The 17809-nt window shown below is 42.7% G+C and overlaps 1 protein-coding gene across 2 annotated transcripts in view; it reads right to left on the bottom strand.

Moving 5' to 3' along the window:
- LOC127231396 (beta-galactosidase-1-like protein 2) overlaps positions 1–17809 on the bottom strand; it is a 41181-nt gene that overhangs the window by 10830 nt on the left and 12542 nt on the right. For both annotated transcript variants that reach the window (XM_051196925.1, XM_051196924.1), the window contains 5 exons: positions 16912–16980; positions 16192–16287; positions 14186–14294; positions 5693–5785; positions 3055–3136 (listed from right to left, as the gene is read on the bottom strand). In XM_051196925.1, the coding sequence (XP_051052882.1) occupies positions 3055–3136; positions 5693–5785; positions 14186–14294; positions 16192–16287; positions 16912–16980 (449 nt within the window). The remainder of the gene's footprint in view (positions 1–3054; positions 3137–5692; positions 5786–14185; positions 14295–16191; positions 16288–16911; positions 16981–17809) is intronic.

A 17809-nucleotide genomic window follows, 5' to 3' on the forward strand; every position in this document is an offset into this window, starting at 1 on the left:
CCTTGTCTAAAGTTAACCACCCCTTTCAGGAAGCCTGTTTAAAAATGTTAAACCTCCAAGTCAAGCCAATGCACAGGGCCAGCTGAAAACACACACCTAGGTTGTGTCATCCTGACACTTCATCAACCACAAGGCGACAGAAAGCAGCTGCAAGCAGAGTACAAAAGGGATATGAGCACAAAGTGCCAAGGGAACCCTGGGAAAGTGAAAACCACGGCGGGATAGCAGGGCATCTATGAGGGGGTTTCTTTCTACCAGATCCCATAAGCCCTTGCTCCACTTTGAGCACCATGAAGAGGGCCTCTCCATCCACAGGCATCCTCCCTCCCTGTTGCCAAGCTTCCTCTGCACCCGTGTCCATCCCTTCAGTGGGGTTCACGTACTCTTAGAAAGCAATAGAAGGAGAGGAATAGAAGGGGAGACGGAAGGGTATTCCTGAGCAAGTGGCTCCTAAGCATTCCTTACTCTTGTTCCTCAAATATCTGTGCAAAAAGCCAGAGGCAGCTTCTGTAGCTGCTTAAAAATGCTATCTCTAGACACTGGCATTTGAGTTTCCTGATATTAATAATCCCACTGGCACCACCCCAGGGAAAGACTCCTGTTCACCTTCTTTACCCATTTTAAGAGCTGCATTTCCCCTCAAAAAAATGGTTAGAATAGTAACAGAAAGTCAGGGCAAGCAGGACTAATATAAGGAACAAGTAAAATATTTACAAACACAGTTAAAGAGATCTCTGTTAAGACATTTGCTAGGAGATATGGGGGAGTGATAAGGCTGGGAACAAAAGTCAGGATGGCCCCCATGTGTGGTACATGCTTGTAATACCATTATCTTGTCACTTAAAAGACCAGGTAAGAAGCGTCAAGAGTTTGAGGACAGCCTCAACTACACATAAAAAAGAGGATGCTGGGAGGGGGAGAGAGAGGCAGATCTGAGATGAAAAATAAAGCAAATGGCGTAGTGACTCCACTGAAGGTGAGAACTAAGCACTCTGACTCGCCACCAGATTCACGAGCTACAAAGCAGCACAGCCCACCCCGCAGACCTACAGCCAAGATGCACATCTGCACTGAACCAGCGCTAAGAAACAGAAGGTATGTGAGACCAAGGAAACCCCAGCCATCCACAGAAAAACAGGACAGCTTCAGATTCCTAAGTCAACAGAAGTGTGTGGGCTATATAGAAACAGGTCAGCGAGAGTTGAAAGGAAAAGATACAACTCAAGACGGCTGTTTCTGGGGAACGGGGTAAGGAGGAAGGTATGTTTCTTTTTACCTTTTTTGGTTTTTTGTTTTGTTCTTGTTTTGTGAGACAGGGTTTCTCTGTGTAGCTTTAGAGCCTGTCCTGGAACTCGCTCTGCAGACCAGGCTGGGCTCAAACTCAGAGATCCACCTGCCTCTGCTGGGATTAAAGGTGTGTGCTACACCATAAAGGTGTATTTCTTGGTAAGTATTCTTTTAATATTTTACTTACAGGCCATGTGAATGAATGCTTTAACTTTTTAAATTAAAAACCATCATTCCAGGCAGCAGTGATAGCAGGTGCGCAAGGGTTGGAGCCTGAAGAGGAGAATGGGTGGGAATAAAGAAAGCCTTGGTAGCAAACATGAGTAGATGTTGCCACCTGGTGGAACTAACAGGAATCACTATTGATCTTTGTCACAACCAAGAAAGCTAAGAACCTTTTCCTCTCCATCCACCCAATAGTCACACCGGGTATTGTGGAAGGGATATCAATTTAAAGGCACCATCTACAAACGGGTCAGTCCAGAGGGGGAAATACAAGAGGCAAAGCAGACATGAGGAGATGTGATGACAGAGAGGCACAGTACAGGGACCCACAGAGTCACACTGCAACTGAATAGAGGTCTCTTCAAGCTCTGTGAGCATGAACCATGTATGAGCGCATGGCCAAGCAAAGGCCAAATGAGACAGCCCCAGGCCCCTAGAGCTCACTGCTGCTGTGAGATAGAGGGGTGAGTTAAGCCAGCTACTCCAGAGGTTAAAAGTCAAAATGGCGGAGAGGGCCGAGCCTTGTGAAGGGGTGCATTGTCTAACAGGGTGCTCAGAGAAAAATCTCACTCGCCACTGGGAGGCAAGCTATGCAGATTCCCAAAAGATGTGCAGAGTCACCGAATCTGAGGGTGTTCTGTGTACCTGAGAAACAGAAAGGGGCCAGGAGAGTAGAACAGAGTGAGAAAGAGCACACACCTGGAGAGCAGCTGGGTCACTCGTGTGTGTGGAGACTGTGAGGCATGCTGCTGGGGTGTATCAGGGTCATGTGTGGGACTATGGAAGCAGGCAGTGGAGAAGGGCTGTGGGAGAGAAGATGTGGGGAGCCCACTCGGCTGTTCTCAGAGTGTGGGCTTCCCTCTTTTCCCCGTGGAGCACCTGGAGCTCAGGCAGTAGCACAAGATGATCTGGGCTGCATGCTTATCCGTTAGAGAATATGTAGTCTTGGCTGGCCTCAAACTCATGACCCTCCTGCCATCATTACCCTAGTGGGTAATGGATTGCATTCTCAAAGGTGGGACAAACTGCTATATTAAGCAAAGCTTGCTGGAGGGATTAGTGAAGTACTGTTGTATTGCACGTGTGAAGGGTGGCAAGAGCTGAGGTGGTGAAACACATCTGAGTTCCAGATACACTTTGAAGAGAAGAGTAAGATAAAAGGATGGCTGCTGTGTTGGGCAGGAGAGGGCTGAGAATAACTGCAAGGTTTGATGCAATTGAGGAGAAATGGAGCTACAATTTTCTGATAAAAGGAACCCTGCCAATGGGAGCAGCCACCTTTAGCACTGTGAATACCCTATGTACTTAGCAAGAACCACCAGATACAGCTGCCCGGGTACTTGGCATTTACTAAAAGCAAGGCATTTACTAAAAAGTAGAGAAAGGGGCCATGGGTGATACTGTGAACCCTATTACTCCTGAAGCCCAGAGTGCCAAGCCCTGTGCTAAGCACCACAGGCACCAGGGAAACTCCTGCTTCTATCTCAGACCACACCCAGGGAATTGTGCAGAAGAGCCAACCAGGCAGCCTCCTGTAGGTACCTCCACTGACCACTCCGTTTTGTAGGCCATCTTTGTTGTCTGAGGTCAGGAGCATCTCTATAATACCACGATCTTCCAAGGCCTGTTTGGAGAGTAAAAGGCAAGTTAAACTCTGTCCTTGTTGCTCAAAGCTCCTGCAGGGTCACAGCTGAAGCTGAGGTTATCCACAGAGAAAAAGAGAGAAATCAAATCTATCCAAAGTGCTTCCCTACATGTTGTCTCTGACCACAATAGTCAGCAAACTTCCAATAAGTGTTTGGTTTCCAAGTGTGGTGAAGGACAGGGATGCTGAGCTCTGGCAGGCCTTGGTTGCTCCTGAAGGTTTGATCAGTTTGGGGTGCACACAAGCTTATTCAGAGGCTATCTCAGTGGGTCTAGACCCCATGCTATCACATGGTAACTCCATGCTATCACATGGAGCCTGAGGAGCCCCAGTGAGAGGGTCAGGTCTCCAGAGGACAGAACACTATATTGTCCCCTTCATCCACATCATGAACAAGAAACTTGTCTCTTCCCCACTCTAAGCCAGTGTGACCTTGGTCAGTGGCAGAGGCAACCGTGGCAATGGCATGCCCAGCAGAAGTAGAAGCAATCCTTGGAGGTCATAAATGAAACCACTGCTTGGGGAGCAATAGGACTGCTGCCACTCAGGATAACTGGGTACCATCAGAACATTAGCCATGATGCTAACTAAGCACTTTGACTGTCTCCTTTACTCTTCATAGCCAACATCTGAACAGCACAGACAAAGCACCAGAGAGGCTGAATGAAGTTAGAATCAGTTGCAGCGGTCATGTGAGAGGTGGGGTTGAACTCAGAATATGTCCACCCACATAGGCTCCACCCTGGAACTTTGGACTCAAACAGTCCTACAATGCTGATTTAAAAAGACAAAAGTATATTTTAACTGAATTATTTTGGAAACAGAGGAGTAACATCTAATCCTAATGGCAGATTCCAAGTACTGTAAAGACAGAGCAGCAACTCTCAGGGGCTGGAGCACTTAACCCATAATGAATATTGATGAAATGTCTATTAAAAGCCCTGGACCACCCTCCTTCAACTACCCAACTAGTTACTCACTAACACAGAACAATTCATTTTCTAAACCCTTCAATTTTACAGGCATTAATTTAACCTTACTCTTTAAAGGCCAACTACTATTTCCTAAGTACCAGCCACTTGCCAAGCACAGAGCTCACACACTCTTACAGAAGCCTTAGGAAAGGGCATTCTTGTGTCCATTTTGCACACGATGAAAGTAGACTCAGAAAATTGAGGGTGTCATGGCCAAGGTCATTCAATACCAGTGAGACATATATCTTGTCCACACCCCCAGAGAAGTTGCACATAGTTCAGGGGAGATCTTCCCAAAAGCCTCAAGCAGGCAGAGCTGGGCTACCAGGGAAGCATGGTTGTAGAGACAAGGTCCCCTAAGTAGCTACTGTCTACTCCTGATGCTTCTCGGAGCTCTCCTCTTCAGCTTCATCATCAGTAAACAACTGCTGGAGATGTCCCAGTGCTCCAGGGAATACAATGGAGGACTGTAGCAAGAGAAACCCTGGAGTCTATGCCCAGGACTGGCTTCTTCCGATGTAACCCATGACAAGGAAGTTAGATGTGTGCTCTCTCCAGGATGTGGACAAGCATGTACCCTGCTCCTTTCCAAATACCACCCTCCATCGACAGCATATATCCTACTAAGAGCTCTCCTTAAGTAAAAAGGAAGGGGAACAAAGTCAGGAACTAGAAATTGGAGCACTTGAGCTTCAGCCTCCAAGCTGTAGGAACAAAAGGAATTTCTAGATGGAAAGTTAAACTGGGAGTGATAGCAGTAGGGACACTGGCCAAACCATGGAGTCAAAGCCATCAACCTTTAGTCAGACAGATCCAGAGAACCCGTTTCTGATTTCCTTAGCTCATACCATGGCCAACCTCCAGAGTGTGCTGGAAGACATGCTGCCAATGACTCTACCAAAGCCATTTATTGACAACTTACTGTATACCTAGAACAGTACCCGGCCACCTAATTTCACATAAGAAAAGAGGCAGGCATTCTTTTTCAGCCCCGCTTTGTAGACGATAGGAGGAAACTTGGGGAAAATAGAGACATCTGGTCAAAGCCTCAGCTACCAAGAAAGAAACCAGAGCAGATTGTCAGGCCTCTCTTTGCTGTCACCCCCGCCACCCTTCTGTCATGCCATGTGAATTGGCAGTTCTCACCTGTCCCCTCACTGAGTACGGTCCCAGAAATCCGTATGACAAGTGTGGTGTGTAGGTATGTAGCTGACCAGGGACTTTGTTTACATTTCCTCAATAAAATCTATGTATCTGGCTTTCTGTGAGGATGAGGGAGACATTCCTCAAAGCCTGCATCAACTCCACTTAGTTAAGGTAATTCCTTTATTCTTAGCCCCTGCGGCACTACATGACCACTAAAAATATCACAGCAAACTCAAATGATAAAGGGTAAGTGATAACTCTGTAGAGATGAACCCTGAAGAAAATTTCACTAATGAATAATGTGGTGTTGGGAGGCATGATATATTAATTTCAGAAAAGTATTGGGGTGACATGTCACAGTCTGTGATATATTTCAGGAGAAGGAATGTAAAGAAATGAATTAAATGACTCTTACCTTCTTGATGTAAGGCATGTATGCACGGTCTTTGTTATAGGAACCATATTCATTCTCCACTTGCACAGCAATGATGGGCCCCCCATGCTTATACTAGGGGAAAGAGATAAACAATTAGAAGCTAAATGAGTCACGGGATTCACAATATCTAAACTTAAATCCATCACAAATTACCAGTAGCACATTATACTGACAACAACAATCTCAGTAGGCTTTGTGTGTGGCTGAGAATGACATTGTCAGACATCAAAGAAAGGAGCATCAGACCCATGTCTTGCTGTGGAAACATCAATCAACCACAGACTAACCAGAGCAGTTCAGGAAACCAGTCAAAGACCTAAGCAAACAACTGTCCTGATCACCAATCAATAAGCCACTGCAAGCCATAATGGAAAAGTCTGTCACGTTTGAACTCCTCTTGGCCCCAAGCCTCTTATGTTGTAGCATGGCATGGTTAAGAGAAAAGATCTCAAACTCCCGCTTCCCTCTCCCAGGATGGAAGTACAAGATGAAACTTATTTGCAGTATTATGATCTGTCTGTAAACTGTCTAGTAGAATGGCTTTTAGCTCAGATGACTTAGTTCTCAGATAGGAAATATCAGCCGAGTTTAGATCCAGGCTGGAAGCTGAAGAAGGCAGCTGCAGATGCTGCCATATGTCCACACTGAAGAAGACTATAAACGTGTGATTGACTATAGCAATGGGATTGTTGGCCAAAGAATATGGCAACACCTAAGAAGAAACTGGAGTAAAACTTTTGGGGACATGGTGGCTTATAAAGGAAATCAGGGTTTGGGTGGAAGATGGAAGAGATGATATATGTCCAGAAATTATAAGGGATTGTATATCTTCATCCTGCGATGATTTTCTAAGTTCAAACCCCCCATCAATTAGTGAAGGTCTTCCCTGACCAACTGCAGTGTTTTTAATGCTTAATGTTGAACCAAAAGCAGAGAGGCAGACACACACACACACACACACACACACACACACACACACGGTAACATGGGTTTAAGGAACATAATCCAGGGGAAGAAACTTGGCTAGCATGGGCTAGTCCCTGGGTTGGATCCTCATAACCACAAACCAAAAAAAGAGGGGAAAAGGTGGGGTTTGATTTGATGGAAAGGAAAAAGAGATAAGAAAGGATAATAGAAGGGCTTTTATCAATATGTGTGCTATATATTTCATATATGAAACTGAAAAGAATGGAAAAAATAGAAAAACTGTACACACACAACAGATTTATTAGGCAAAATAGACAATAAATGAACTTGAAATGATTATTTAAAGTTATCTACCTTAAGGGAAAAAATAAAAACTAATGAAGAAGTGTGAACAGGCCCTAAGAAACTTAGGGACATCATTAATCAGGCCAATATATTTATTCTTTGAAATTGAGGAGGCAGAGGAAGGGGAGGAAGAAAAGGAGAAGATGCTCTACCTCTAGATGAAGAGCTATAGGCAATTAATGCCAATTGAGAGAGGGAGAGCCAGTCTTCTCTAAAGATAAGACCCCCTCCCACCCCACCCATTGAGTTTTCTATCCAATCCCAAGTGGTCAGCACTAAACACATAGATACGTGTGTGTGTGTGTGTGTGTGTGTGTGTGTGTGTGTATTCCAAAATCTCAGAAATTCCCACTACAATATTACAGAGAGCCACATAGTGATATTTTATGAAATCAAATGCTTTAAAATACAAGAGAGAGATGTATATAAAGAAAAATGACACATCACTTTACAAAATACTGTCAGTGAAACTTCCAGGTAGACCCCCCAGAAAAAAAAAAAAAAAACCTGCATGTCAAAAGTTATAGTATGTTCAACTCATTGAAAGAAAAGACAACAATATGTATTGAGCTATTTCAGGGTACAGTGTTGTATGTTTGTATCACATGTTTACCTTTTCTGGAGAACACTATGTTTTATATAGCTTTAGGTTACTGTCTGACATCTTCATTTCAACTCAAAGAATTAACTGCACATTAAGTGTGATGGAATCAACTCCTTCAACTTTCCTTTGTCTTCATCACATCCCTTTCCCCCATGGCTCAGAAAAATCCCCGAGCAGAAGGCAGGAGGATAATTAGAGCCAGGGGCAGTTGCTATCTGCTGGAGGAGGGGGAGTCAGTTTTCTTCAGGTGTACCGTGCCCCCACCCCAGCTGGCTGCCCATGCACTAGTGGATGACCTGAAACCCATATATGGGCAGTATTAATTGAACAAACTCAGTGTTATTTAAAAACAACAACAACAACAACTGAGGAGAAGAAAGAGAGGAGAAGGAGGGGGATGACAAGATTGGAAAAGGGAAATAGTCGCATGGGTTGTGGGGAGCCCCAAAAGAAGTTGAAGTGGGGAATGCAAGTGTATACGCTAAAAAAATTAAATAGAATATATGTAGGAAATGATCAAAGGATAAATAAAAGTATATTTTTAAAGAGAAGTTTAAACAATTATACACAAATTGAATAACCTGGATGAAATACATGAATTCCCCGACATATATAATCCCTAAAAATATACCAAAACATAAAGAAAAATAAAATGCAAATATACCTGTATACTGGTAAGGATTCTGGATCAGTAATCAAGAACCTACCTCTCAATCAAGAAGAAACCAGGGCCATAGGCATCACTGATGAGTTTTATTTTGCTTTTCTTTTAGCTCTCTCTCTCTTTTTTTTATGGGTTCTGACTGTGTAGCACAGGTTTCTCTGGTCCTAGCCATAGTCCAAACTTATTTTCAGCTTACTCAGTAGCCCAGGGTATCCATGAATTCTCAATCTCCCTGTTTCTGTCTCCATAATTAGTGAAGATTATACTCTGTGTCTATTAATATTGAAAACAGAATTAACACCAATTGAAGTTCAGAAATACTTCTTACATTATTCCATGAGGCCAGCACTACCGAATCAGAGAACACCATAAATAGATGAACACAAGACCTAGCCACCAGCACCCAAGGAGGAAGAGGCAGGCAGATCTCTGTGAGTTTAAGGCCAGCCTGGTCTACATAGTGAGTTCCAGGTGAGCCAGGGCTACAAAGTGAGAGACAATGTCCAAAAACAAGCAAACAAAACACACTAAAAAATAATCCTTGAATCTAAAGAATTACACACCAAGAACAAATGGGACTAAATTCTGGGATGTAAAGAGTCTATATAAAAACCAATATAAGGTATATTCTGAAAATTAAGGAAACATTCACACAATTTCCATTTTATACAGAAAAAGCACTTGGCAGATTCAATAGACTTGAAGAATAAAAACATTCAACAAACTAGGCACATAGGAAAACTACCTCAACATAATAAGCCCATACATGAGAAGCCCATGGCCAACACCATACTCATCGGTGAAGACTGGGACCTTTTCCTCCAGATGCAGACCAAGACACAGTCCTTCACTGACTCTGCTCAGCACAGTTCCAATCCTGGCTAAAGTAATTAGACAAGAGAAAAAGTATACAGATGACAACCACTAAATCATGGCTACTGTATACACATGACCTTAAATATAGAAAATCACCAACAACAGACACACAACAGTCCCCTACAGTTTATGAACCAAATCAGAGAGCTTACATAACACAAAATTAGCAAAAATAAAATCAGTTATATTTCCATACTCAACCAATGAACAATTCCAAACAACATCAAAAAGAATGAAATAAGAATAAATTTAACTATGGTAGTAAAATACTACAAATTGATGTTAAAAGAAAGTAGGTACCAATAAAGAAATAAATTCTGGGTCCATTGTTGCTGCTAAATCAGTGCTGCCCAGAGATTTACAGGTACAATGCAATCCCTAACACAACCCCAGAGTTTTTGCTGAAACAGAAAAGGACATTCCAAAATTCATCTGAACTCCAATTGAACACCTAAGAGCCAAACAATTACAAAGGTAATAATACAGACCTCACACTTCTGACTTAAAAACTTACTACAAAGTCAGTTATCAAAGCCAAGCAATCGTGACATGACAAACTATCTGTAGACATGATTTTTAATATTTACTAGCTTTTTAAATTTTCTTCACAAAATAGATTTTAACCATATTCTTTTCCCTCCCCCAACTTTTCCTAGATCTTCCTCACTCCCCTACCCACCCAACTCTATGCTCTTTCTCTTACTCAATGAGGCCCTCTGCATGTTAACTGCTGTGTGGCTTGGTCCATTTGTAAGGCTCCCAGAAGTGAAATCAGGACCTTTCCCTGGCACTTAGCTGGCTTTTAGGAACCTGTTCCCCATGCTGGGTTACCTATCAGCCTTTACACAGGGAGAGGAGCTTGGTCCTACCTCAACTTGATGTGCCATGCTTTGTTTAAACCCATGGGAGGCCTGCCCCTTTCTGAATGGAGTCAGAGGAGGAGTGGATGGATGGGGTGGGAGTAGGAGGGGGCAGGAGGAGAGGACAGAGGGGAAACCATGGTCAGTATGTAAAATACATTTTAAAATGTTAATAACATTAAGTTTAAAAAAATCAAAACAAAAACAAAAATATCTAAATAAAACAAATAAAAAAGATAAAAACATAGAATGCATTTTGTGTTGTTCAACTATCCCTAAAATGATGCCCACCCTAGGGTATGGTTTATATACCCAGTGTCATTGGACAAAAACAATTTTCCCTCTCCTGACAATCCCAAATAGCTTCTTGGTTAGATGTGAACTCTGTATCCATTTCCCCTCTCATGGCTTGAACTTGTGGATGTCATGTGCATGCTACCAGTTTCTGAGGTCCTATGGACATCAGTCCTTTTGTGTGTGGAGTCACGTCTGTCTGATGTATAATTGATAAAGATATTTTCCCTAGTCTGTAAGCTGCTGCTTTGGTCAAATGATGTCCTTTGCTATACAGAAGATTTTAGTTTCATGAGGTCCCATTCATTAATTGTTGGTCTTATGGAACCCTATGATATGGGTCCCATTAGGAAAGTCCTTTCCTATGACAATGAGTTCAGCTGAATGCTCTCCATTCTCTTCTATCAGATTCAGGGTATCAGGTTTTATATTACAGTCTCTGATCCAGTTGGAGTTGAGTTGTGTGATGGTGATGTGGGCCAATTTGCAATCTTCTACCTGCAGCCATCCAATTTGACCAGCACCATTGTTGAAGATGCTATCTTTTCTCCAAGGTGTATTGTCCTTTGATTCTTTGCCAAAAAGCAGACATCCATAGTTATGTAGAATTATGTCTGGATCTTCAATGCTATTCCATTCAACATGTCTGTTTTCATGCCAACATCATGCTGTTTTTATTAATATAGCTCTGTAATACAACTTGAAATCTGGGATAGTGACACTTCCAACATTTATTATTTACAATTTTTTAGCTACCCTGGATGATTTTTGTATTTCCATATGAATTGTGTTAGAATTTTGATGAAGATTGCATTAATCTGTGGATTGCTTTTGATAGGATGGCCATTTTTACTGTATTAATCCTGCCAATCATAAACAGAAGATTTTTCCATCTTCAAGTATCTTCTCCAATTTGTCTCTTCAATGTCTTAAAATTTTTATTGCACAAGATTTAAGGCTATCATGAAAGACACTGTTTCCTCGATTTCTTTCTCAGTGTATTTTCTATGTGTATATAGGAAAGCTACTTATTTTCATTTTAGTTTTGTACCTAGCTACTTTACTGAAAGTATTTATCAACTGTAGAAGTTTCCTGATAGAGTTCTTAGTGTCTTTAACATATATAATCATATTGTTTGAAAACATGAATACCTTGACTTCTTCCTTTCTACTTGTATCCCTTAATCTCCTTCAGTTGTCTTATTGCTCTCGCTAAAATATCAAGTATATAAAGAGTGAACATCCTGTTAAACAGCTACAAGGTTAATGATTGTGAACAGATGAAATTTTGCAAACCAAGAGCCAAATTGTCTTAAGTTCCCTTAATATCCATCCACTGTCCACCTACATCAACATCCTTGGGACTATCATGTGAAGCCTTTGGGGAAGTATTCACTTCGATCGCTAGCTTCCACCAACCCCAACGTAAAGAATGCAGTCAGAGAGAACCGGTAGTCTGCCTAGCTGGTATTTTCACCATTGCCTTTGAAAAGTATCTTGATTTTTGGTTTTATTTGATTTTGCAAGTATACAACCTTCACAAAACTGTTACTGTGTGTTAAGATAATATTTGGAGCAATGTGAATCTATGTGGTGGGGGCTATACTAGTTCATATTTGTCTCCAAAATAAACTATCTCTTGTTTCCTTTGGGGAAAAAAAGAGTGGACATCCTTGTCTTCCTCCTGATTTTGATGGAGATGCTTTGAGTTTCTGTTTAGGATAATGTTGACCATGTACTTGCTGTACATGTCTTTATTATATTTAGATGCCTTTCTTATCTCCTTCACCTTTCCCATTTTTAGTAGCTGATAGAATTCCTGTTCTTGCACTATACCTGCTCTATCCTGAAGCCCACATTTCCTTCCTGGGTGATTCTGGGTATTCCTCAAAGAGACAGAACCTCTAAAAAGTGATTAGATGGTGAGAATGGAGCCCTCACGAGTAGATTAACGTCCTTATGAAAAATAGGATTTAGTTTTGGGAAAGAATGCTTACCTATATAGAGGAGACAACAGGGATGAGGTTAGAGGGATTGGTTGGTTGGCTGACTGACTGACTGACTGAACCTCAAGCTTTCAGAACTTTCCCAGATTTCTTGATGGTTTTAAGCCATTATAGTTCCCCTCAATGTTGTTTTCAGCCATCATATAACAGTTCCCCCTAACTGTTGTTTCTGTCACGACTAGTTTCCCCTTAGCTGCTGTTTTTAAGCCACCATATAGTAGTGGCCTTGTATTGCAGGTTTCAACTACCCATGACAAATGACAGTAAGAAAATATGAAATGGAAAATTCCATACAAACAATTTGTAAATTTTAAGTTGTGCATAAATGTAATGGGAGGAGTAATCTGATGAAAGCTGGCACTATTCTATCATGTTCAGCCTAATTGTAAGTCATTTCTTTGTCCAGGGTGTCCATGCTGTAAACAACCTGTCTGTCAGTCACTTACTGCCCACCTCAATTTCAGATGAGTTGCAGGACTTCACTGCTCAGGTTTGAGTAGCCCTGGCTATACTTTAAAATGGTCCTAAAGTATAAGATTAAAAATTCTGGTGACTTTATTACAGTATCTTGCTATAATTATTCTATTTTATGTTGTTATTATCCTTAATGTCTTACTGTGTCTGATCCATTTAACTTCAATTTATGTGTCCATGAATAGGAACATGTCCTATATGTAGGGTTTACTATCTGTGGTCTCAGGCACCCATTAAGGATCTTGGAATATATCTCCTCTGATAAGGAAGATTATTATTTATTTAATGATGATTAACTGTATATCTGAAATGGTCAGCTTTTGTTACATACATTTTACACAATAAAAAAGCCAAGTGAAATAAGTGTGCTGTATCCATGAACAAGCTTGGTTATACTTTTCCCATGCCTCAGAAGGCATTCCCAGAACATCTTTCCCTGCTATTCCCATCATAAAATGTACTGGACCATTTCAGGAATGCCATGTTCTCTGGGGAAACCTAGGCTAAGAACTTCCAAGATTCCTGCTTCTTTCTTATTTAGCAAAGCCTGGTTTAATAAGTAAAAAGCACTTGGTTACATCTGATTTACAATGAAGATTTTCTATAAATAGGCAGTAGTTTGTAAACATAAATGTGACTCAAGTGATATAATGGTACATTTAAATAAAAGTTTTTCCTTGTTTATCTGGCTTTCAAACCCTTCTCAATATCCAGTTTCATCTAGCTGTTCATTTTGACTTATGTTGCTATGAATGTTCCAAATCATTAACCCAACCGTGATTTTTTTTTTTTTTTTTTTTTTTTTTTGGTCAGCACACCGGTTTTTTTACTGCTGTACTAATTTCCGGACATCATTCTTTGTGGTTTTACGTAGCAACAGGGTTAATTAAACCCATTCCTGTTTGTTATTGCTTGTAATTGTTACATAAAATATTAAGATGCTTTCTCCCTAAGTTTCATTTCAGTAGATTTGTTTTGAATAGTCAGTGTGAATTGCACAGCACCTTTTGGTAGCATTGGGCAGTACTTTAAAAAAACATCAGTTAGAGCTTTATACTTAGGCAACACTCTCCATCTCCTGGGTCTGCCCATGTGTGCCATGCTGTGTGGCACTGTGTGGTTGGGACTCTGACAGATGCATGTTTCGATTCCCAAGGCATTCTAACTACTCATGCCCAGTTGTAGCTCTGGCTGCACAAACTAATGTGGGTCTTCATGCCCATCTGCTGCTTCAGCACTAGCTGAGACCACACTAGGATGCAAATCTGAAAATGTAAGTATTGGAGTCCCTCCTGGTCTGTAGATGTAGAATGCATCATTGTGTTGAGAAGAACTTCAGGACTCTCATCTGAGGGGTTACCAGGGATTACCTACTACTCAGAAGCAGGAAGGAAAGGATCAAGAAGCCTTTTTTTCTTGTACCTGGAGTGGCACCACCTTGGACATCAGGTGGTCAAAGTAAAGGTCCACTGCTTTAGTGAAGCCATGATAAGTTGTTCTCAGCTTCATGTTGGGGTCTTGAAGGAGCCAGCTTGGAGAAGGAAAGAAAAGGAGTGTTAGTGCCAAAGTCCGTGGGTTTCCCTCAGGCAGGCTGATGAGCAGGGCGAAGGAAGCATCTGCATACAGCTCCAGACTAAGTATGGAGAACAGGTCAGGCCAGGGTTAATCACCACCTCACCACCTCCAACTAGCTAGGAAGTCAAGAAGCTATGCGCACAGGCCAGAGGCAAGCACACCACCAAGCCAGCCTACACACCCAATGCCTTGGGAAGTTAGAGTTCAATTTCAGAGCTACAGGAGTGCTCACTGTCCACTGGAATAAAAAAAGCAAGGCCTGGTTTTACACTAGAGAACCAAAACAGGCAAGATAGAGCACTCCTGGAATCCCAGCACTTAGCTGAAGCAGGGGAATCACATGCTTTAAACCAGCCTTAGTTAAACAGTGAGCTTGCTGGCCTACATAGTAAGACTCTGTCCAAAGGCAGGGGGCAAAAACAATGCCAAGAGGATCATAAATCCAGAATGCCCCAGAAAAACTAACCTGACTGAGTTGTAACATGCTGACTGAGGGACTCATGAGCCTGAGCCCTGCAGTGTGTCACCAGGGCTGCAGCAAGGAGCTAAGATGACATCGTCCCTTCACCTGCTGTGGTCACACATCCCATCAGAAACTCAACACCAGGGGCTATTTCCAAGGGTAAAGTCAAAGTACTTCCCATTCAAATGAAGTCCTGATTAACTGGAGACTTCAGTCTCCCTTCCCCTAACTCAGAAACTGAAAAGGGACAGAAATGTTGTCAGGGAATGTCAGTTGGTAATGAAAGGCTGGAGGGAGTGTCTCCTCTAGCCTGACCTACATGTACCCATCCATCAAACAGGCCTAGTTCCTCACAGCTCTAACACCCTATTCTCCTGGGAAACCCCCATGAATAGACAGAAGCCCCCAACCACAGCAAGGGAGGGCAGATCTGAGAGTGACAGTCCCCACTGTTTCTAATTTAAGACTGTTAAACCCTGCTGTCCTCCCATGCCCAGCTCCAGCTGAGCCCAAGGAAAATGCTGACAGTGGCACAGGTGTCTAATCCCCAAAGAGGGGCAAGCAGCTCTGTCCCTGCTCACAGCTGTCTGGGACACTGTGCCAGATCAGACTGATGCTGGCTGCTGGAGAGGAGACAAACTGCCTGATGCTGTCCTGGGCACAGCACTTGCATTGTGAAGATAGAGTTCCTTATGCCCCTATGCCCCTTCCAGATAAAGAGGTTCAGCCTTCTTTCCTTTGGAGACAGCACAGGTGGGTGGAGGCTATGACTAGCCACCAGTGGTTGACGCTGTGAAGCCAAAGATGCTAACACCAGTTGATGGAAAATGAAGGCAGTCTTGCTGAGGAAAAGGAATGGATGTGGGCCCACGTGATAGATACCCATCCAGACACCACTCCCAGAGCATAATGCTTAGCACACTGACCTTAGTGGAAACTGCACTTAGAAGAACAGGCCCAGGAGAATTGAGGACAGAAACCGCAACACTGACTCCTCTATACTACGGCAATACTTGGGTTTTAATAAATCAACAGTAATATCTCTAAGAAACAGACAGGGCAGGTTTGGTTTGCCTCATTTTGCAGTAAGGGCCAGATCAGATAAGTAGCCTGCCTGGGTGCCACTCCAGAATGACCAAATGATCAGAAGAACGAAAGGCCTCCAAATAGATAAGCAGTTCACTGCTGCCACCTGACACATGGAAAGACCCAAGGGTACCAGACAAGGGCAATACTGCAGCATTCTTCCATGTCAGCAACATCTCCTCCAGAAAAGAAATGTTGCACACAATGAAAACTATCTTTAAAAACAAAACTAAATCCATATGCCTCATGAATGGGCATCCAGACCCCTCTGGCAACTCCGGAGTCCTGCACTGCCCTTTCTCACCTGGGCAAGCCCCCAAGATCAATCTCACTGCAGATGTAGGGTCCTGGTCGCAGAATCACCCACAGCCCAATCTTCGCAGCCTGCTGGATAAAGGCCCTACAGACAGAAAGAAAGTCAGCCCTGAGGATCCAAAATAATGGCTAGATATGGGAGGAGCCACAGACACATAGGGTATCAAACCTCTCGTGTTCCTCCCCTGACCCTTCTCTCTCAACCAGGTAACATGGAGTGAGGAAGGCTTGGCCTGGGCTCAACACAGCAGGGGATTCCTGCACCAGGTGGGAGCTCAGAAGCCCTGGGTGCTGGGTATGCAATGGCTCCTTGCATCAGGGCTATCCAATCCACACAGACCCACTGAGATTTGTCAGACAGGGTACAGGATTTTGTCCCCAACAACAGTCTTGTTAACCCAGAAGCAATCCCAATTCCATCCCAAGCATATAAATCTAACAGAGTCTAGTGGGATCTGGGATCCTGGCCCACTGGACTGTAGTTAAACGGAGGATTGAGCCTATAAGCTTAGTCCCCTGGGTAACAATTCACAAGTGGGGAGTACTAGGCCTTAAGTCCAGAACCTTTTTAAGCATGTTAAGAACAAGGCTCCAGACAAACTTTTCAGTTTCTCAAAGCAGAGCCTAAGCACAACATCCTGAGTGTTCTTCATCAACCCCAAGTAACTTCCAACCCCAGACCAGGCACAGAAGCACCAAGACCACATACACCAGGTCCAGGTTTCCAGAGAAGTCGAATTTGCCTCTTTCTGGCTCATGGAGGTTCCACGGCACATAGCTGTAAGATAAAAGATAATTCACATAAACATTTGTATTTCTGACACCCATTATGGTGGCTAAAGAGAAGCTTTTCAATAACTTCAAACCTCAGAGACCATAAAGAATTCAAGGCAAGTCCTAGGAAGAATATCACATCTCCTTAGGAGGACAGAAAGTCAACTAGACTTAGGTGACATATGAACTCCACAGGGTAAAAGACCAGACTCTGTAACCCCAGGTTAGCACACACTGCAGTATTCTCATGACCTTTAGGAATCCTCTAAGAGGTCATGCATGTTACTTTCAACAGTGCAGTGGTTGTCCTTTTTATGACTGTCTTCAAAGCTACTTCACAAACCATTTGAGGCCGTCTACTTCCTTCATTTGTGATCACATCTTTTATACCTGATAATGGAGCATTTCAACCTGATAATCCTCTTTATTTCATAGACATGGCACCAAATAAATATTAGCAACTTTGAAAACAAAGCCATGAAAAGTTCAAGATTATTCCTAACTGGGCCCATTTTATTTATTTTTATTATTTTTAATTAGACTGGGGTATGTGGCTATGAGTGCCGGTTCCCACAGAGACCAAAGGTACCTGGGGAGCTAGAATGGCAAGCAGGTTGTGAGGCGCCTGATATGAATGCTGAGAACCAAACCCACCACTCAGCCACCACCTCCAGCCTCTAAGCCTACTTTTTTCTAGGTGATTTGCATAGCCTACATTTCACCTTGTGCCTGCCATGAAACATTTAGGGATGACAGTCACCACAATCCAAAGTTCTTTCCAGAAAATAGTTGCTGAATTGATGACAAGCCACCGCCCTAAAATTTGGGAAGCA

Source organism: Phodopus roborovskii, unplaced genomic scaffold (assembly GCF_943737965.1).
Source record: "Phodopus roborovskii unplaced genomic scaffold, PHOROB, whole genome shotgun sequence".
Lineage (NCBI taxonomy): Eukaryota > Metazoa > Chordata > Mammalia > Rodentia > Cricetidae > Phodopus > Phodopus roborovskii.